Source organism: Magnolia sinica, chromosome 3, assembly GCF_029962835.1.
Source record: "Magnolia sinica isolate HGM2019 chromosome 3, MsV1, whole genome shotgun sequence".
NCBI lineage: Eukaryota > Viridiplantae > Streptophyta > Magnoliopsida > Magnoliales > Magnoliaceae > Magnolia > Magnolia sinica.
This window is the reverse complement of record NC_080575.1, coordinates 130,662,234-130,684,514: the sequence shown is the minus strand read 5'-3', so window position 1 is coordinate 130,684,514 and position 22,281 is coordinate 130,662,234. Positions and strand designations below refer to the sequence as shown.

Here is a 22,281-nt window from a genome sequence, read left to right as displayed (position 1 = left end):
TTGTAAGGGTGGCAACAGGTCAGGTAACTGGCAACACCCGCTTCCTAGGAGGATTTGGGCGAAGTACATGGGTAGTGGGTTGGGCTCTCTTAAAAATGTCGCTTAGGGCCGTTTTGGATACCACCAAAATGTCGATGGCATCGAATACCTTTGATGACATCAAGTAGAACACCAAAACGTTTCAGCGACTAAACGTGGATTTTCCGAATTTTTCCGATGGCATCGAGTTGTCTATCGATGGCATCAATAGACCCTCTTGTTTAAAGATTTCAGACATCAACAACAATTAGAGGACATAAGCCCCCAAAAATGAGGCAGATCCAAAATATTGATATCGTCACATAGACATGGACAAAGGGCAAACACAATTACATCTATGGGCCCCACTCACTTGAGATGGATCGGGCAGAGACTTTATGTTGAGTGGTTGGCAACAACAAAAGTAGGGTGGATGTTTCCGTACACAGGTATATGCATCACGGATGTGTGTTTTGTGTGGCATGATCATGAACAGTGATCCATTAGGGCACAATAAATCTGAACTTCAATTTCACTGTTTTTAATTGAAAATTCCAACTGGGTATTCTATCACCACTGTTTCTTGTGGTGTGCCCACTTGAATTTTGAATCTACCTAATTTTGGAGATCACGTCCTAACACGAGCTTAGGGTGGAGTGAATTTGCGTGCACCCTAGAGCTTAGGTTCCTAGGGGCTTCCTGTCACTAGGGTTGTAGGAAATTTGCGTCCCTTGGTATGGCTACTACAGAAGTACAGAATGTGGCCACTCCTTGCTACTTTCCCACAAAAACCAATTGCTAGCGGCTGGATGGAAGATGATGTTTAGATCAATTTAAATTGACAAAAAGAAAAGCAACATGGCAGAGTTGTGATGGCTCAATTTCATAAATACATACCTACTTGTTCATCATTTGATGGCACCAACTTGAATGGAGTTGGGTAGTTAGGCATGAACAAGCTAGTCATTACTGGCTTCCCTTAAGCAAGCAGGACTTCTATATTATCGTCTTCATCACAATTACTGTATTATTGGACTGGTATTGATCCAGCTACTACATTTTAAACCATTGCATTACATTACTAGTAAATTAGTATGGTTTGCATGGGTGCCTATGACCTGCAAGCACCCATTTCCCCCGAGCATTGCAGCCAAGGAACCAATGAATGCTGTATTGATGTAGGTGGTCGGCTCCAAGTGCGAGTAGTCAGATCGGATGTCATTAAACTGGTCATTGGAATTTGGACCTTCAACAATTGCACCCACATTACTGTTTGGATTTGGCGTGTTTGCAGCATACCAGGTAGAGTAACCCTCACTGCATCCCACCTTGGTTGGGTGAGCTCTGATGGAAGGGATGGATGCACCTCTGTGGTGTAGTTGCATAGGGTATTTGACACCGAATCCCACCATGTATGACATGCCCAGCTGATTCTTTCCTAGTATATAATCCACCTGAGAATGGAAAAAAAAAAAAATCAATACAAGAATAAGAATATATTGATTCAGATAAGGTCAGCATCACTCATGGCAGGACTTATTTGGGACAGAGTTGATTGGGTGGCAGAATGATTTTGCCTTCCAAACAGTGAACTGCGAGAGGCTTCACTGGCTACTAGACAAATTCATTCCACCAGACAACGAGTGCTCTGCGGGGAAGAATTTTCTACTGGCTAGTGAACTCTGCAAATTCTGCATGGTTTTTGCATGCCCTTATCTCATAGGTTGGAAGTGAATTCAAGTACTTCTACCTTGCTTTCATGTGGGGATGTGATTAGAAGTTAGAGAGCTAAGGGTCGAGTATTGTTGCAATTAGGGTAGTATAAAAATTGATTTTTGAATTGGGGTAAAAGAGTCTTGATCTTTGTTGGATTGAGAAGAAATTAAAAAGAATTAGAGAGAGGGGACTCAACTTTCCTTCTTATGTCTTGAAGGGTAAGTATTTTGGTTGATTTATTATTGATATATTCTTGACATTTATGGACCGTGTGTGATTTTGGATTGATGGGCACCACCTCCCTATGTAAGTTGGTGTTAAAGTTAGTTTGTCATCGAGATGTTTGACGAATTGCTAGAACTGGTTTGAGGTGATGAGGGGACTGAATCGTGGCCAAAAGTGTGGCTAGATGTCGGTTTGTAAGAGTTGCGCTAAATTTTGCTTAGGATGGGTTGATCACTGTGATGCACGTCACCTGTTGTACAAAATTCCAAACCAATCTAGACTAGTGCAGAAATTTGTTGCATCTATGCCACCCTGTACTCCAAGTCGGGGCACAGAATGCAACATGAATAATCAGAGATTGACACATATCAAGGAGGAAAGTGCACAATTATAAAGGCAGATTGATTAATTGGTCCATCAAGTTAGGCACTGATTCCATATCATCAAATGAAGATGAAAACCATTTCATTGACAAGTACGCACCCAAAGTGAGGCAAGATCGACAGCAGAACTGTCAATTTGAGGATTGATGTGATGACTATGGCACCACAGTAGAGATTCTCGAGTTCCACTTAGGACTTTAAGGGCATGTTTGATACCATAGTATTGTTGCCATCCAATTCTATGTTTGGGATAAAAAATTTGCTACGGGAAAACACCGGATTAAGCCAAATCATGTTTGATGGACCATGGAATTGTAATCAACGGAGCAAATTCACAATGGATGTCGTTCACTTGTACACATATATAACTAGAATGTCACGTGTAAATGGTGTATATGGATGGATGGCATGGATAAACGCATGCATCAATGTGGGGCCCACATGTGTAGTGGATTTCAAAATCCACAGAAATCCTACTTGGGACAAAATGCAATTGCATGGGACTAAATGCAATTCCATCCCACTTAATCCCAAACTTTCCCATCCTCTCCAAATGCTGCACGGGACCAAATGCAATTCTATTCCATGTAATCCCATCTAATACCCTGCCCTGCGCCAAACGCCCCCTAAGGAAGATCTTATAGACTGGTTAAATGTTGCTGCATAGGTCTTTGGATTCAAGTTAAGCTAGTTGGCAATGAAATCTTAAGGGCAAAGCATCAGCTTGGCAAGAGCAAATGCAGTGGACCTGACAACGCTGAGGGCGTTCATCCATGACCTCTTGGATGAAGAGAAGGTGCTTATTGAAGGTAGCACTGTCAATAGGCTAGCTCCATCAGAAGACCGTCGGTCTTGGGCTAGCGTATTTGGCCCTAGCAAAGGACCCGAGCCTGAAGTTCAAGCCCATTTGTTAATTGGACCGAGCTCAGGCCATGTATACAGGCCCATCAGCCTGACCGATCTATTTAAGGTTAGTAAGGGCAATATATCCATATCCAAGTTAACCAACACTTGCAATGGAATATAATTTTTTATTTATTGAACATTGAATGGAATATACATTTTTTAACAACTTTAATTATCAAAATAAAGATTTAGAATTATTAAAAAATGGGATGGAGGGAGGGTCAATCTCTCTACACGTGTGCGCGGCATAGACAATGGCTTTTAACATCTTACAACTGGGATAGATTTGGAGAGAGACCTCCTAGCTTGGAGTATCAGCATTGGCGACTGGATTGTTCTCGTTGTGAATGATAGCGGTTGATAGCATAAAGGTAAGAGCTAAACCATTTTTATGTTTATATTAATTTAGAAATCTAACATGATCTACACCGGAGATCCTTTAGACACTAACATATGTTTTTGTGTAAACATGTTCAATTCCCCTGTTTATTCTTGTAAAAAACCATCATAGTATATATTGATTTTTATGGTATCGTATGATTGGATCCATTTGATTTTTGGTTTGCTTGTTAATTATTGTGGGACGAATGCTTTGGATGGATAGGATGTTGTACACAGCTAAGATGCTGTACACATCTAAGTAAGCCTCACAATTCTCGACTTTACTACCATTAAAAAATAATAATAATAAGGGGTATTTTGGTACCTCATGACAAAACTGAAATCAAGAAAGGAAGAATTAGAGTGGCATGTAAATTTAGGAAAAGCCCTTTTTTATATAGTGTTGTAGATAGTATATATTTAGGGTAGAATTGGAAAGGAAAATGCTCGGAAACTCCCTCTTTTTATGGTATATTAGATAATAAAGAAATTATACATATTTAGACACCTCTCCTTTATGACACTTGTAAACACCTCTCCTCTAGTTTAGACTATTGCAAGTGCCTCCTTTTTATAGATTCATTGCAGATTTCCCCACACTATCCATTAACAGTGCTATCCTCGACTAACTGACTCTTTTACTCCTGTCTCACATACAGTTAGTTGTATACGCGTTGGCCTATCAACACTACTATCTTCGACTAATTGGCTGTTTTACTTTTGCTCCTATCTCATACACAACTAGTTGTAGACACATTGGCCTATCATCATGCGTATATGTCATACAACCTGTTCAGCATGGTCTCTCTGCAATGAAAATGGGAAATGCAAAAAATAAGGCAAGTCTGACCATCAAGTGGCCCACTACATGAATTTGGAGGTTTTCGGGTGGTTCTCCATTGTTTTATATGGTGTGGCCCACCTGATGATTGCAGGTTTTATATGCATAAAGAACCCATAGGCAAATGATAATTGCAGGTTGTAATTGGCCTTTACATATTGGCTATGTTGACAAAAGAAAGTTTTCCTACAGGAGAGTATGACAAGCTTTCGGAGCTAGCGAACTCTGCCTATTCCACATGGTTTCCTGCAAGTTGGCTTTTTCTGGTGGACAAATTTATTTTTCCAGACAGGCCTCTAGCTGGCACGAAAGAATTTTTTGCCAGGTAGGGAACTCTGCCAATTCCTCATGGTTTTGGTCTCCCTCGCCTCACACTTTAGTAATAAGAGCACTTAAATAACTTTACCCTCTTTCATTTCATGTAGATTTGATATTAGAAGTACAAATAGGTCTAAGGGCTGAGAATTGCTGTCATTAGAACAGTATAAAAGGTAATTAGAAGGGTGTAAAGGGCTCTTAAACTTTGTTAAATTGAGAAGGAAAAAAAAATGGTTCGGGAGAGTAGACTTTCCTTCTTCCATGAAGGGAAAAGTGCAGTTTGTTCGGTTAAAATTTTCCATTTTGTTAAATGTGGTTAGCCTTATAATGTTTGCTATATTCTTGTTACTTGTGGATAATTGTATGTGGTTTTGGATTGATCGACACCACATCCCTGAGATAAAAAAGGGGCAAGCAATCCTGTTACAATCTAGTGATAATAAATCCAAAACCTTACTGCTATTTTTTTAAATTTTGCTATAAGATAATAATAGTTCCAAAACTTTCCCTTGGAGTGCCTATAATATCGAAGGCCAATTGCACATTTTTTCTTCTATAGAAGAAGATGCATTAAGAAAACACATAACGTTTTGTTGATTGTCCTAAACATGCGCCTCTAATATAGTTAACCAAGTGTTGTCACTGCAACCTGGTTTTGTAATTAGCCAGTATAGACTACTAATCTCTTGATTTTATTGAGAGTGGGGAAACAACACTAACTCTTATGTTAAGCAATGAGTAAGACACAACTGTTATCTTATTTTTTCCTTTTATAGCGTTTATATCTACCTGTGATTTAGCAAATGCTCTGATTTGCATTGCTGAAAAGTAAAGTGAGCCACACTGGATTGTACCAAATCCTCCCCTATGTATCGTTTTGGAGTAGACAAGCAATATGAGAGAAGCACTCGTAGCATATTGCATGTTGTTATTATCTCGTGTGTACAGCAGCCCTCCTGCACAGGACAAAATGCAAGGCAAATCAAAATATGATGCAAGTGGTGTGAAAATCTCTCTCTCTCTCTCTCTCTCTCTCTCTCTCTCTCTCTCTCTCTCTCTCTCTCAAATACCTGTGGTTGTTTGAATTTGCACAGTGCTGCTTCCTGGCATCAATGCACATACGAACGAATCGGCATCACTCTTATAGTTTCCCAGTTTTGTGTTCCCAGCCACGTATTCCTGTAAGAGCATTCCTCATAAAAAAAGGCAGCAACTGGAGAGAGAGAGAGAGAGAGAGAGAGATGCTAAGGAAACCTTTGCTAGTAATGTCTGTGCTCCAGCAAATTTGTTGTCCCAACTAAATTCGGAAACAGGTTGACTCCATCCTTTGTTTTCCATTACAAACCTCATGTATTTTGAGTCTTTACTTGCTTTGAATAGCCAAGCAGCCGCCCACAATAGCTCATCCTTTTTAAGAAAACATTTTTGAAAAAAAAAGGAAATTCAGACAATTTTAAGCGAACAGGGGCTAATTTTTATCAGGTATTATGCTACGCTCAGGCTGGGAGCACAATATTGTTCTACTTTTGGCTTGTAGAAGTGGGGCACATTTACTCCTGATCCAAACGGTTGGTATTATGTGCCTCCGTTATGAATGGTCCATGCATGCACCAAAAATCTCCCAAATAGACAAAACCTCAGACCTTTCAACAGGTGGCCAACAAGGAAATGGTTGAGAAAGAAAATACATGAACAGTTCTCATTCAAGCAATGAAAGGCCAAATATTCTCTTGTTAAATCTTCCATTCCAAGGGATTTTTAGTACATGAGCCATCCATTCCATGGTCTGTGCCATCATGTTAACTTGCCTATAGCCTGGAGCATTGTATGACAACTTCGATGGGATTTTTTCTTGGTTTTTCTTTTTTATCACACGCTAACAAAGCAAAGCTAGCAAGCGATTGAAGAAATATGGGAGAAGCCTCACGTGATAGCCAGAGTAGGAACAATAGAAAGGACATGAAGCTTGATAAGATCCTCTGTAGTTGTCAGCAAACTCAAAAAGCTGAGAGCAAACACCATTATTGAGTTAAAAATTAAGGCTTAAGGAGAATGGTTCTGGCTATAGTAATTAATTAATTGCAATGTGCAATCAGCGCTGGTCATAGAGTTCTATTGGTATTTTATTTGAGGTCCCCCCCCCCCCCTTTATTCCCTTTTCTTCGAATTTCAAGTTACCCCACGAGATTGAGGCTTTTTTTTAAAAAAAACACACACACACACACACACCACACACTCAGCCCGTAGTGGGATTTCACCACCTATGGGTACTCAACCCACCACCAGGTGTTGAAACTCCTGAGAGTATACCACCCGAGCAAGAGCAAGGACCCGCGAGATTGAGGCGTACAATTGAGAATAAACACACATGTAAGTGATGTCTATTGCTTGCTTGAAGAGGATTCTTCATTTATGGCCATCAGCTTTTTATAGTAATATCATTCACTCATCCGAGTGACGGAAGAAATAGAAAAAGAAAAGACAAGCCCATTTTTTGTGGACATGCAGTTAGATATATTAGGTACACTACTATATTTAAAAAATAAAAAAATAAACAAATAATGCCCAATTTTTACTACACGTGATTAATACATGAAGAAAGAAAATGAAGAATAGTTTTCACTTAATTACCAAATGTCTGATTAAATAAGGATGAACTTAACAAAGTATGAGGATAGATTTTCCAAAGAAAAAAAAAAATCAAAATATCAATAAGTTTATTATTTCTCTTATTATTTATTTATTTGGTGTAAAAGGAAAACATTTGGCAATCATGTACAAAAATGTGAATCCAATAAGACTGAGATGATAGGTTGCTCGCTCACTGATATTGAACTAATCAATAGGCTTGATGAATAGTTAGAATCAACGTCCTTGAATGCTAAGGATGCAGAAGCAAGGGCAGCGGCAGCTTCACCAGCCACCTCCGTGCCTGGAGAAGTGGCAGTGATCTTATATAATGTTCGAGGGGTATCTATGTCTTCAGGGCGCTCCCAGCATTGGTGATCAGAGTTTCCATCACCGATCTACCAAACAAACAAACACCACTCTAATCAATGTTGTACAACCGTATTTGTTTTCCATTATAAATCAGAATCATTGATTTAGAAGTGCATACCAGGAAGGAAAGATTTCAAGAGGCATATGGTTAAGCATCAAGAAGTACATCGTGAAAACTACAACTTATTTATTTCATTGAGAATAATAAAAATATATAGAAGAGAGATTTATAGAGATCTTTAATAGATGTGCATTTAATTAAAGATAAAATATTCTAATCTTGAATATTGCCCAAATCTGCTCTAAAATCTACTCTCAAACTCAAGGCACTTTAAAAGGAATAACTCACAACTTGTTAAAATGTGCTTATGAGGAAGGATAGATTTTACTAGGAATGATATTATTAAACCACTAGAGACTGCATTGTAGAAATGCAACTTATTTCACTAAGAATAATAGAAATATATAGGAGAGAAGAAATATTTGTAAAGATCTATAGAGAGCTGAATATACACATCTTAACTAAAAAGAAAATATTCTAATCTTGAACATTATCCTGATGTACTCTAGCTTCTAATCCCAAACTTAAGGAACTTTAAAAATGAGTAACTTTAGTTTGAGATGTACAACAAATATTTATTCAAAAATAAAAGAAAAATGGAATGATAATATAAGACTAAAGGCAATGAAACAATGGCATGTGTCCCTATCCTTGCCTCGATGGTAGTCTCCAGTGAGTTTCAACATGAGGTCTGGGGTCAAGTTCCCATAGGTGGTGAAATCCCACTACGGGGTGTGTGTGTGTGTGTGGGTGGGTGTTGGGGTGTTGGTGTAACAAAAACAAAAAACAACGAGTAATGTGAGGTGACTAGACACTTTTGACAACTTTTGAGATATGAATTGAAGGCGTTTCTAATGACTAATGAATAATCTAGTTGCACTTCTGGTGGTGGGAAGTTCAACTATTACTCTTTCAAAAAATACACACTTCCTTCTAAGAGTTCAATCATTACTTTTCTAGTTGTTCTAGATGTTTCAACAAATAAAAAATTATTTACTCATACGCTTGACACAAAAGTAAGTTCGGTTCAAACGTAAAGTATAAAAATTAATTTGATCTAAATACCTGGCATAAATGAAATACACATTCTTGATAGAAAAAACACATTATCAAAAGTGCGAGTTTGGTGCACTTACATAGGAAGGTGCTCTTGTAGAGTGTCAAAACTAATCAACTAAGGAGTACCAAAGGACTAAAGGGTACACTTAACATGGTGCACCCACGATGAAAAAAAGAAGAAGAGGAAGAAGAAAGATCGAGGGGAGCCCTTCTTTTCCAAAGGGCTCACCAAGGGTTTGCAGCCTTGCTACCAACGCTAAAGAAGTAGCAATGTGCAGATATGAGGGAAATGGAGGCATGCAAATAAGAGGCAATTGGACCATATCTAGATATTGTTGGAGATAGATGATTGCATATGAAAATGGATTGTAACAACCTTACTTTTCAGTCTTCGGGTGTTACTATTTAAACAAAATTTAGTCTGAGCATATGTGGAAATTAACACACGTAACCTATAACTTAAACATCACTTGATCACTCACAATTCAGTCGTCTTAACCTTCTGTTTCGAGATCAATTTGTCCTTGATTGACCCTTGACTTCTCAATGTAGAACTACACCATCAATAGTTATTTAACCCGTGATCTAAATCTACCTATTAAGGCATATGATGTCGCATCTGAACACTTCAGATCAATCCAGGCAGAAAGATAAACCAATCCCTCAATTTTTGTCGTAAACCAGCAAAAGCAATCTTCATCTTAACCATGGAATGAAGCCAATCATATAATTGACCTCAAAATTAGCCTATAAACTCAATAACGCATTAATTTAACCGTCCACTATCAATTTCGAGATCCGGATCGTAAGATTCACTATTCATCAGACTCACAACCCTCAATCTAACAACCCACCACTTGGTCATCCCCATTGGGTCATCTGATCACCAAATCTACTAATGATATTCACTTAGATAGGTCCTAGGGCTCTTTGGATAGTTGATGTTCAGAGTAAGAGTCAATTTGACCATTGGATTAACGAAAATCAATTCTTAAAGACCAAAATTCATTGTTGTGGCCCGTCTAAGATTTGGATCTACCTCATCATTGGTCAGGAATCTTGATGTGTTGAGAGGAAGTTGATGATTGGTGCAAATCTCACGAACAAGTCTTGTGGACCCCACTTTTTGGTTGCGTGTGTACACAGCCCGTGCACAGCTGCGGTGCACTGAACCACTAGCCTGGTCAAATCGAGTTTGACCCGGAAGAAGGAAATCTTCTCCTTCTCTTTCATTTCTTGCCAGTGACAAACAAGGTTCGTTTGTTTCAAATGAGACCCACCTTCATCATCTTGATTAATGATCTGATTCGTCCATCCTGTTGGTCGGGAAGATTCAATCGAAACCCAATATTTTACATGCTGGAGAGCACGTGCGAGCGCACGGTGTCAAACATCAGAATCTCTCGTGCGGGTGGAATTTAAACGAACAATGCCCGTTTGCGTCGGTTGTGGCCCACCATTACAGATCATCTCAATGATCCGAACAGTTCATCGTGCTCAGGAGGAAAATCCGACCAAGACCATGCTATCCACACGAGGTCATGCACAAGTGCAACGCACAACATCGGCCGCAAGTGGAGTGTGTGCTCGCATGGTTTCCGAAAACAGAAACTCCGTTTTCTCCTTAGCCGGCAATCCGGGTGCGAAATCAATCTCAGCCCTTTATTCAAATATAAGTCCACTTTAGGGTTTCAACAGTTAGAGAAAAAGAGAGCGTGTGGAGAAGGATCCTTTCATTTTTTGAGTTGTGGCTAAACCTCCACCATTTCCTCGCTTCTAGAAGCCTCCTCGGTACATATGGGATGTCGATTTTAGGGCCTTAGTGAATCCCTTCTCCTTGGTTTGAAGATCTCATACGAGATCTCACCGACTCAAAAAATACTGTGCGGAGCGAGAAAATCTCACACACCATTGAGATTCCGTTGATCACTTTCCAAAATGTGGGTTCCACTGTGTTTAGTGATCCATATGCATTCGATTGAAAGAAAACCCATTCGAAGATGTTCCACCATTAGCGGCTGGATTATCTTCCTCAAGCGAATGGAAAAATTCATCACCCGGAATGGACTTCTATCTTGAAATTACAGGCAATCATCATGTGGACCATTGAATCAGAGGTCCATCTATAATGTTAGATGACAACCAAGCAGGCTAGTTTGATTGGATCGAATCCGAGATTAACAAGAAACCTTCGTGCGGCGTCAGAGTAAAATCATTGATGCCCATAACTGATCTAGTGATTAGTTGGCATTCAAATTCTCTAGAGGATTAATCAGAACTATTTAAACCTTTTAGGGAATTACTTTCTAAGAATAGAAAATCGAGAGAGAGAGAGAGAGAGAGAGAGAGAGAGAGAGAGAGAGAGTCGGCTTGAGCTTGTGCCGCACTTCATTAACTCGCCACACTAGGTGACTTGGACCGAGTGGCCGAGTAGAGAGAAAGAGAAGGAGAAAGAAAGAGATAGGGAAAGGAAGAAGTCAGAGCTAGGATTTCTGTTTGGCCATTCGTGACCCGCTGTGGCAACTCGCTGCCGAGTCAGGACAGGATTGGGGTGAGTCTGGTTCGGGTCTAGGGTTGCTGGACACCCCATTAATGAGAAAAAGCAGAAGAAGAGAGTAGGAAAGGAAGATAAGAAGAAGAGCGAGAAACAGAGAGAGAGTGGGAGAATATCGAGTTCAGCTGGGTCTCGACTCGCTGACTCATTCAATCAAGTTGAATCCATCGTCCATCTCTGGCCACGAGTTGAGGAAAGACAGAAAGAAATGAAACGAAGAAGAACAAGAAGGGGAAGCAGAGAAGAGAGAGAGAGAGAGAGAGAGAGAGAGAGAGAGAGAGAGCAGTCGTGTTGTTGTTTGTTTGCCATTGTGTCTCGGCGAGTTGAACTTAAGCCGCTCGTTTGAGTCGAGTTGTACTCAGATCCAACAGTGTGAGGAAGCTTTGCTGGAGTTTGTGGTGATCCATCTAGCTAGAGGTGGTTGATTAGAGACCAAGAGAGTTGTGCACTGTTCTACCAAGTTGATTTGGTAGTAATTACCGAGTCTAGCATTTTGCGGGTCCAATTTTGGGGCTAATTAGGTTCAACTATCTCAGCATCTAATTTAGAAATTCGAGTTTTGATCGGGTCAAACTGAGTTAAGAAGTTTCAGGTGAGCTTTGTCAGGTCCAACAACTATTGTTGGAAAAATCAGAGAAAGGAAAGAAGAAAGAAAGAAGAGAAAGGGAGAGATCAACTTAGTTGAGTTGACTCGCCATGTTGACTTAGTCAGGTTGAGACTGGGGTTTGGTCGAGTCCAAATCTAGGTCAGGCTCAACTTTTGGGAAGTGTTGTTGGCTGAGTTTAGTCCAACCACATCTGGGTGACTCGTTAAGTTTGGTTCGAGTAGATAGTTGAGTTTTGATGCCAAGTCAACTCAGTTTGGACAAGTTGAGTTAGTCATGAAAATTTTAGGGTTCTAGTTCTATTTAAATCCATGTCATTAAATTCTTATTGATGCACCTAAATTTGCTTGGACCAAATTGAAGATAAGCAAAGTTGATTCAAATCAAATTAAGCAAAGTGAATCGAATTGTAGTTGAGGTGAGTCAATCCCTCAACTTTCTGTTGGAATTGAATTAGAGCTAAGCTGAGTTTAATTGAGTTAGTTCGGTGATGGGTATGTAGGGAATCTATTTTCCCCCAATTGCCACACTCAAAGCCACAGCCACCATTCATTAAGGGGCATTAGTGTTATTGCGATTCGAGCCGACCTCTTACAATTCCAATTTGAGAGGTTAGTAGTCTTTGTAATTCTAGTGTGAAAATCTCATTTTAATTTAAGATAATTGGATTTAAATTTGGTAAAACTCCAACCTTAGGTTAGATTGTAAGTTAGTTCACTAGATTACATAATTAAGACCTTAACGTTGATCCTAATCGTGGATAGTGTGTAGAACTTTGATTTAACCGTACAATTTCACAATTCGTGGTAGGATTCGACTCTAGGGGCGCACACACTTCCTGGCGACATTGCAAGCGATTCAACTCATAAGGTGATGACATTTCCCCTTGGGCTTTCTGCTTTCATTTTAGTTTAAGTGATAGTTTCCCTTTTAATTTTGACTGATAATTGATAATTTTATTTCATAAATACTCGTGTTAGTTATTGGAATAGATCATCGATTCATATGCTCAACATTTATTTTCTCATACTTGTGAATTGTTTACGAAGCTTGAATCGCCACATCAATTAGTAGGAAACTCCACTAATATTAGTATATCTAGAATTTGGATGTAAACATGAATAATTGTGATTACAATGGTCTCTCAAACTAGTGGTCATTTTTGTCTAATGGGTTAAATGGAATTTTGTTTTGGACTTACCATCTTATGGATCATTTGTGCCTATGTAGCTTTTGTCGATCATCCTTTTTTTTAATCATATCATTTGATGGATTATTTGTCATGGGGCTTTAATGGACTATTTCCTTATAACCCTGCTATGGTAAGTTTCACTTATTAAACTATGATTGGTAACTAAGTGAAAAGGTTACCATTAAACATCCTAGTTGTTGGAGTCTCATGAGCCGAGGATGGTGGTATGCAACACTATGCCCAAGCTGTTGGCCTATGCTGGGTGACGAGCTCCCCATAGTGACCTTTGAGTTTCCTCAAAATGGTTGTTTGCAATTGGAATAATACTGTTGAGCTAATCATGCACTCATGGCATACGAGCGATAACGAGTTGCTAATTAAGGATGTTAGCACGTATCTTTTGTCGTGATATGTTTCGCTAGCTTCCAGACCACCGACAATCGACACAATTTGTATGAGTTAGTCACTTTAGCACACACATGATCTATTTTCATTGGTGAGTAGCCACTTGCATATGGGTTCAACTCCACTTGTGGGTTTTGCCCAAAAGCCAGCTGCATGAGCATCCCAGGCTAATGTGCATTCACAAATTGATGCATTTAAATAAGATTGCATCGCGGATTGTTTTGTATATTTTTTGTTTTAACTATACTTGACTAATGCGGTGGTGTGTAATCTTGAGGGAAATTTTCATTGAACTAGTCACTCATGCTTTGAATATATAACCGTACAGATGTGTAGGTGATTTGAAAGACACTTGTGTTCATATTGATGAGGAGTAGGACACGTATATCAAGGATGTATGGCCATATCTGCTCCAAGAGAAGTTGCGTCATCTTGTAGCTCAAGTATAGTTGCATTTTATTATCTGTCATGCGTCGAATTATTTTCTTCATGTATTTGTTAGTAATGAGACATTGGTTTGTATAAGCCCCATGGGCAGCTACTCGTATATGTTGAATGCGTATTCAGACTTACCTTTATGCTTGATTTGTCTCTTCTGCTGCAATGCTCACTCTTGAAAAAGAAAAAAAAAAGTTTTTTGGCCATCTTTAAAGGTTAACACTCAGATTTTTGGGAAACAAGTACTAAACTCAGGTTATAAAATCTAAGATGTTACAGAGATAGCCGATTACAATCAAATCTAATAAATAGAACTTGACAACAGATAGGTTCAACTAACGATGGTTGTTAAGGTTGTAAATGATTATTGGAGAACTGCGACAAAGTCAGGGAACTACAACAGGTATGGGAGTGGTTTTCAAGCGGTGAGTCTGTCATTGACACTGGAGATGAAGTCGATACAAGCGAATTTCGGATCGGGCACTAGTCGGATTAGGTTTGACGCTAAGATCAACGATGAAGTTGCGGAATTTGGGTGATACACAAATCTAGCCATTGGTAGCATGCGACATCGGGAAATAAGAGATGTGGTGAGAGAGAGATTAAAGGGTTCCACGGCTACTGAGTTGGGAGACGTATCAAGCTAGTGCAACGATCAAATCAGGGTGTTTCAGTGGTGGTGGTATGACCCCATTGTGTGCTAAGGGTAATGGTGTCATGCGCAAACCACATGACATTGATTTTGCTGGTGGCCACTTTAGTCTAGCGGCGAGGCCATGGCAGACAAAGATGCTAGAGGAAGATATTGGAAACAACGAAGTGCAGAAAAATGGGCAAATAGTACTGGTTGGGCATAGCTGCACAATTGATCTGAACTATTACTCTAATACCATGTTAAACCATACAAGACTACATTGTAAAAAATATAACTTATTTATTTCACTAAAAATAAAAATATATATATAGAAAAGAGGAGAGAGAGAGAGAGAGAGAGAGAGAGATCTTAACAAAAACACCTTAACTAAAAACAACATATTCTTCTCTTGAAGATTACCCTAATCAACTCTAACACATGATAAACTAAATAATAAATAATTGAGCTGTGTCAAATCCTAAAAAAATTAAATGGTAATTGGTATGACAAGAGAAGAATATGTCATTTTTTTTTTATTAATTTGCATTCTTCTTAGAGTTAGTTTTCAAGATTTGATAATGTTCTATGGTGAACTAGATACAAACTTGTGGTGGATTTTCTTGCAATTTGGGAAAAATTATGAAGCACACATTGTGGGACATACCTTTATTACAAGTGGGACACGTGTAGGATGTGGTGGCACCCTATGTGCATGACTTAGCAATGGCATGTGGTTAGAAAATTGAAGATTTCGAGGATTAAGTCACTCCTTGGGAAATTATTGAGATCATCATTGCATTTCCTAAGCATGCACAGGAGAAAGAAACTAGTGGTACCGTGGAAAAGGATTTGTAACATAATTCGGATCAATCAATTTGATGAAATCTTGAGCAGCTTTCAAACGATCATGAAAAGACATTTCTAGGGTTTTAATAATAATTAAGCAACTCAAATACTTCCAAACTCTCCGGAGAAAAGGCTCTCAGCTTAAGCTCTAATTTCTATAAAAGAAATGATTTCATATAACCATTCCCAAAACTAATCCTTAGGCAAAGGATGTGAATTTTCGGGTCTATTCTAAAAGATAAGAATAAAGGTAGGATTGTTACAAAAAATTTACAAAATAGATTTTTCTATAAAATATGAAAACCGAAAATCCAAGTGATCTGGAATAAGGACAGGCTAAAGCACGTCTAGGACGTTGTCCTTAAAGCGTTATTTCCCCCCTACTCAAGTGAATTAAGTATGCTGAAAGGTTATAGGCAAACAGCTTCTAGGATACGACGAGCCTGATGTGGGTCTGCGTTCAGCAAATACAAAGGCCCACTACTGGAACTCTATTACACAGTCTGGCAGAAATATAGAAAAGAAAAATCCCAGAAAGAAAAAAAGAGAAGAAGATTTGTGATTTAGACCACTGCACTAGTCTGTTCTTCAGCTACTGGTTCAGTTGAACCGTTATAGACCACACCGCTGGTCTAATCTTCAGGTAATTGTTCAACCTTGCTATTGTTGTTGGAGTCACTGGAGTATAGGAGAGGAGTGGTTATAGCTTAGTTCGTATGGGTCTGTTGGAGTGATTTGAGAGATGGTTTGGAAACCCATCCAGGCCTTGTTTATATAGGCATTTGGGGCTGGGGGTTATGGTCCAGGGAATTAACTCTCATTAAGCCAATTCTAGCCGTTGGTAAATTAGCCGTTTTCTGGCTGTTGTGCATGGCTCATCACAGCAGCTGCATGCTGACTGTTGTGAGAGTTGGCTAGTCGTTTTCTAGTTGTTAGGCTAGCCATGCAGCAATTACAACATGGTTTCTACACTTATGGCACAGCTGTTACACATCTGCTGCAACAGTCATATTCCGTGCGAAGTGCAAAGTGCGCCACTAGCGCCTCTACAGCCAGACTGCCTCACATGCCCACGCCCTCGCACCAAGCCCGTGTCCAAGACAAGGAGATCGAGACCATGCCCGTGCCCGAGCCCGAGCGCGCGTGCGGGTGTTCCAGTGAGTTTCATGGTCCATAGACTATGTAGGCAAATAATAAGATACTCCACTGTTTTCGTTTAAACCAAGAAATCTTCTCTTCCCTTTCCCATATGGGACTATTCTCAAAACCCCCCAAAAAGCTTTTTACAAAACTTTTTAATATATTATATTATATTATATTTTAAATATATTTTATAAAATCATTTATTTTATAATAATCCCCCACTGATTTTTTAAAAATATATATATTTTTTCTCGATTAAAGATTTCTGTCAGAATAATCAGCTTATATACAAAATGATATCTTTTGATTTTAATCTTCCTTTAGTGTAAATATCTCAAAACTCTATCGAAATGATTGGTAGCTGCAGCGTTGAACCAATTTTTTCGAGATAATATAGTCGGAGAAACCACACACATATTCGCTATGTGTTAATTAGAGTTCTCACAATCTTGCTCAACACAATTAATGTCATGTGCTTATCCTATTTCGTGAACAATCCCGATAGAAAAGTCCTAACTCTCATGAGAGATGGCACCATCTCTACGTTCATATAGGTGAAATCCTTCCAGTGTCTTCGTTACTATAAGACATTTCTCCTTTAGACTAGATTTTATTAAGAGTTCTAAGACTCAACCATCTTTCGTAACGTTCAGCACTTATCTATTATGAATGAGGTTTTATAATTTAGTGCTGAAAAACTTTCCAAATATCAGTGACTTGTTCTTACCCATTAAACCCGAAATTAGAGATTTTCTAACTTTAGGTTGGGTTACCATCATTAGTGAAACTTTTGTTGAAGAGTTTCAACCCCATCCCTTTATTTGTAGCCTTTACTACCTCTCTCGGTAGAGGTTTAGTAAACGGGTCTACTAAGTTATTGCTTGATTTCACATAGGAAATAGCAATGATTTCATCTCGAATCAACTGTCTGACATAATCATGTCGAAGACTTGTATGTCTAGACTTACCATAATCATGTCGAAAACTTATATGTCTAGACTTACCATAATTTAGGCTCTAGCTAATGTGGCTTCACTATCACAATGCAGTGACACAACCGATATAGACTTTACATAGAACTTGATTTCTAATAGAAAATTCATTAGCCACTCAGCCTCTTTGCCTATTGCAACCAGGGCTATAAATTCAGACTCATAGTCGAGTGCGTTATGCAGGTCTATTTCTTGGATCCCCAAGATACAGCTGCACCTCCTAGGGTGAATACTTACCTTGTAGTAGACTTGTTGTCCCATGCACTCGATATCCAGCTCGCATCAGTATATCCTTCCAATACGACAGGAAACTCTGAATAAAATAGTCTCAAGTCTTTAGTTGCTTTTAAGTAACCAAGGACTCTACTGATTGCATTCCAGTGTTCAGTACTGGGGTTACTTGTAAACCTATTAAGTTTACTTACAACATATGCAATATCAGGTCTAGTGCATTGCATAGCATACATAAGATTCCCTATAGCACTCGCATATTCCAATTGTGCACTGTTCTTCCATTATTCTCTTTTCGCTTGATACTTAGATCAAATGAGATTTTTTCTTCTTTTATATTTAGATGGTTAAACTTGTTTAGTATCTTCTCAATATAATGAGATTAACACAAAGCATAACTCTTACAATGTTTTTTAACTTTGATACCTATAATGGTATCAACTTGTCAAAGATCCTTCATTTTGAATACGAAAGATAAAAACCTCTTTGTTTCAGTCACACATTCTATTTTATTACTTATTATTAACATGTCATCAACATACAGACAAATAATAATCGTACAACAACCATCTACTTTAGAATATATGCATTTATCATGTCACGCCCCAAACCCGGAAATCAGATTTACAGGAATCCCGATCTCCAAATCCGGTGCCGACAGCCTCCGTAGTACCCCCTTCTCGGTTCTTAGTGTCCAAATGTTAGATTTCCGATCCTAGGATCCTACAAGGAGGATTTTTCCAACGTACATGTAACGCCCTGAAATTCGGAGGTCGAGCATAACTCAGCTCCCGAGTTCCAAAACATCACTTATGCAACATATTTAATGATGGATGTATGTTGACTATATTAGTGCATAAAACATGGAATAGATTAAGCCAAAACACAGATATGATTCAGGGACAAGTGAATAAAGCAAGCGGAAGACTTATAGAAAATTATGTGTACAAGTGTGAATCTCTGAAGTATATATACAAGCCAGGTCGAATAAAAGTGCTATTTAACAAAATTATAAGTATCAAGTTACATCATTTAAGATCCCAAAAATAATCCCAGAGATCCCGCGCATCAGACCGAGGCTCGCTAGAACCCGTCTGAAAACTGCATATAAGAGAAGGTAGCCTCATCATCATCCAGCTCCCGCTCTGCCTCAAAAGTCGCATCCACATCTGCAATATCGGAGCCTAAGACAGAGTCTGGTGGGTGTTTAACACCGCCCCAGAAACATGGGAGTGAGTGATCAACTCAGTGGAACAATAAGGCACTGGTTAACATGTTATCAGTTCAATCAAATAGTAATGATAAAGCAGGGAAATTAAATAAATCCTAAGTACTCTTGTTAATGCAAGGATGAATGCAATATGATGTGTGCCCTCACGCGTACGCCCTCAGCGTCTTCATCTTACGTTACGCATGACATCGCCTCAAAGTGCGCCACATCTACAAAGCACATGCAAATGCGGTGCATGGATATGATTACCAAGTTGTTATTAGTCCATTTCACACATCAAGATTGGGAAGCTAAGATACCTTCCTCATATCACCATCCGAACAGTGATCCATACTAGGGTCGTCAATCCTAGACATCTCATACGATCATATGTTTGAGGTCGTAACAAAGGGCTCGTCACCAATCAATGCACGCCTTTCATGCCTTTACTACCACAGTTTGGCTCATCACCTCCTTGTGGTATCCAGGTATACTCGAGGTCACTACAAAGGGCTCGTCACCAATCAATGTAGGCCAACAACACGAATATAGTGTCCCATACCACCATAATCGGTTCACGAGTTTAGTTGCTCACTGGTCACTACGGGGAGGCTCGTCACCCCAGCGTAGGCCGACAGCTCGACCACGGTGTCCCATACCACCATGTCCGGCTCATGAGTCTTAGCGGATCAAGTACCATAGTTAATAGAATTTCACTGGTAAGTTTGGTACCCTAGATTCAAGCAATAGCGTCCATACATGGTAAACATACATCGGACAATCGGGTTACTTGACGAACTCGACTAGCATGAGCGCACGTTGAATTGAACGACATAGAGTGCGCAAACACTCCGCGTGGCCAAACCATTGCCGACAACTCTAATACGACTCGGGTTCGTCTAATACGTCCTACGTGGCGAAAGCAATCTCAACCACGAATATAGGGTCAATTACCGATTTTCTGGACTAAGGCATAGTCCCAAACACCTTACATTACTACAGATATTCATATGGATTGTAAAACAGTAATGAAACAACAACTCAAATCATAGTACATACGCATCCGAAGAATATCAACTTAACATAAATGTAAGCATAGGAATGCTTGAATTTAAATAACATGGAATGTAACTTGCATAAAGGAAATCATGCACATCAATAGGAGTATTGAGAATCACTTCTCAACGCCCGCAATTAGTGTAATAAGTTACACTTAGATCATTCATGCATTTCTACAAACACTTAGCATACATGGAACAACATACATGATGTATGTTGAAATACATGCACTTAGACAATTCCTTTTACCAAGGAGTTGTCATACATGCATCTAGCATACATACATGACAAATAATCATGGCAAACATAAGTGCATATTTTATACGTATACGGTACTTTATAAATACACATAGAATACACAAATCTCAATATAGCACATGCATATCAGGAAAGCAATGTAAACACAACATTTGGCATGTGAAATCTCATCCATAACAAGAATAAATCACTGACTGGGATTGAAAGCCTTGAAAACCATAACCTATACACTTAAAGTCCGCACCTTAAGCAAAGAAAGAACCATCGAACTGATTTAGACGAGTTGTCTTCGTCAACGGCGATAGAATACCCTAAAACAAGGATAGAAATGAGATACAACAACACCAAAACTAATCTAAGCTCTAACACAGGTTAGGGTTAGGTTAACTTACCCCAAAAGGAACTCAGAACCGTCAGAAGAACGATTCAAAGTGAAGGTTCAAAGATGAAGAAGAACAAGGAAGAATCCAAGATGATTCACCAACTTATCTCTCTCACTTTCTCTCTCTTTTCCACTCTCTTTCCAAGCTAGGGTTAGAGAAAATTCGTATGGAAAAGAGAGCTAGGGTTTAAGGACTATAAATAGGCCTGAATTTGATGAAAATAACCCCAGGGTCAAGGTATACTTAGGTTATAACCAAAGCATGCCTTTCTCAATCCAACGAAGCACTTCTGGTGGGCCTATGACCACGAAAGGTCGGACTTAAGCTCACTGACCATGGATCTAGGTCAGGCTGAGTTTTCATACCGACCGGCTCTTCAGATCAGCCGTGGCGGACCACACTCAATTCAACGGTCACGGAATCTTGATCAGGTCCACAAGCACTAGGATATGCCTGGGCCAACTATCCTGATCAGAGGGTGAAATTGGGTCCGAATCCAACGGTCAGATGGCTTAAAATCGTCGCGCAAGCGACACAACTCAGATTTCATAAAGGCTTAATAAATTCCAACTGTTCTCACACTCTTCACTCCGAGCTCAAGCAAATCGACCCAGAACATCACATGGACTTGATTTTCGAGGTGATAGTCAAGCCCAACTCGATGACCGCAACAGCCTAAGATCATCGCCATCGAACTTTCGACGCGCGGTCCAGGTCCGATCCAGATCTTCCAAAAATTCCCTAGAACAACTGGATTTAGCGATGGATCCCAGGTTTCAGAGTAACGTAGCGCTAACTAATCTACAAGTTTAGAACCATGCAGATACAATTTAAAGTGATTGATGCGAATTTCACAAGCAATCGAGTATAGCGCTAATTACCCCAAAAACAACTACTTAAGGAAAGATTAGCACAATAATTTTCAAGGTCGTTACAGTACATTTAACTCATAATAAGCATAACCATAAGATTAACCAATTCACAAAGGCAACATTATCATCACATATCCACTAATATAATCATTTGAGTACAATACTAAAAGGAAATACATAAATCGAAAATCAAGCTCCAGAAGGTCGCTGCACGCTCCAAGCTCAACACTGCTGCAACCTAACATCACCTGCACGCATCAATCGTGCATAAGCTCATAGAAAGCTTAGAAGGTGGTGTAAGTGTGTGCATAAGGTAAGTGTCAAGTAAGCAATATCAGAGTAATCAGAGTAAGCGGAAATACTGGTAAACCCATAATCACACAATATCAGAAACACTAGCAAGATCATAAATCATACGAAATCAGAGAAATACGAAAACATACTGATAGGCCCATAAATACCATCAGTCTTATGCGACGCAGAAATATAATAAAAACAATATCATATACTGATGAAGCAATGTAAATCAACTATGCAATGCGGAGACAACA

The 22,281-nt window shown here is 39.2% G+C and overlaps 1 protein-coding gene across 1 annotated transcript; it reads right to left on the bottom strand.

The window, feature by feature from the left end:
• Positions 1-828: 828 nt before the first annotated feature.
• Positions 829-14,095, bottom strand: LOC131239163 (endoglucanase-like). Its single transcript, XM_058236720.1, has 7 exons — positions 13,991-14,095; positions 7,614-7,814; positions 6,716-6,793; positions 6,043-6,195; positions 5,859-5,967; positions 5,578-5,744; positions 829-1,472 (listed from the first exon to the last, which is right to left on the bottom strand). Exons 1-7 carry the CDS (start codon positions 14,093-14,095, stop codon positions 1,092-1,094), a joined length of 1,194 nt encoding a protein of 397 aa, XP_058092703.1. The 3' UTR covers positions 829-1,091.
• Positions 14,096-22,281: the final 8,186 nt, after the last annotated feature.

Excerpts from the sequence above, each read along its gene's own strand:
- LOC131239163 (XM_058236720.1), bottom strand. The coding sequence starts at position 14,095 with ATGACGCAACTTCTCTTGGAGCAGATATGGCCATACATCCTTGATATA. Across the intron at positions 5,968-6,042 it reads CACAGACATTACTAGCAAAG|GAATACGTGGCTGGGAACAC; the intron begins GTTTCCTTAGCA and ends ATGCTCTTACAG. Across the intron at positions 5,745-5,858 it reads GCAAATTCAAACAACCACAG|GAGGGCTGCTGTACACACGA; the intron begins GTATTTGAGAGA and ends TGTCCTGTGCAG.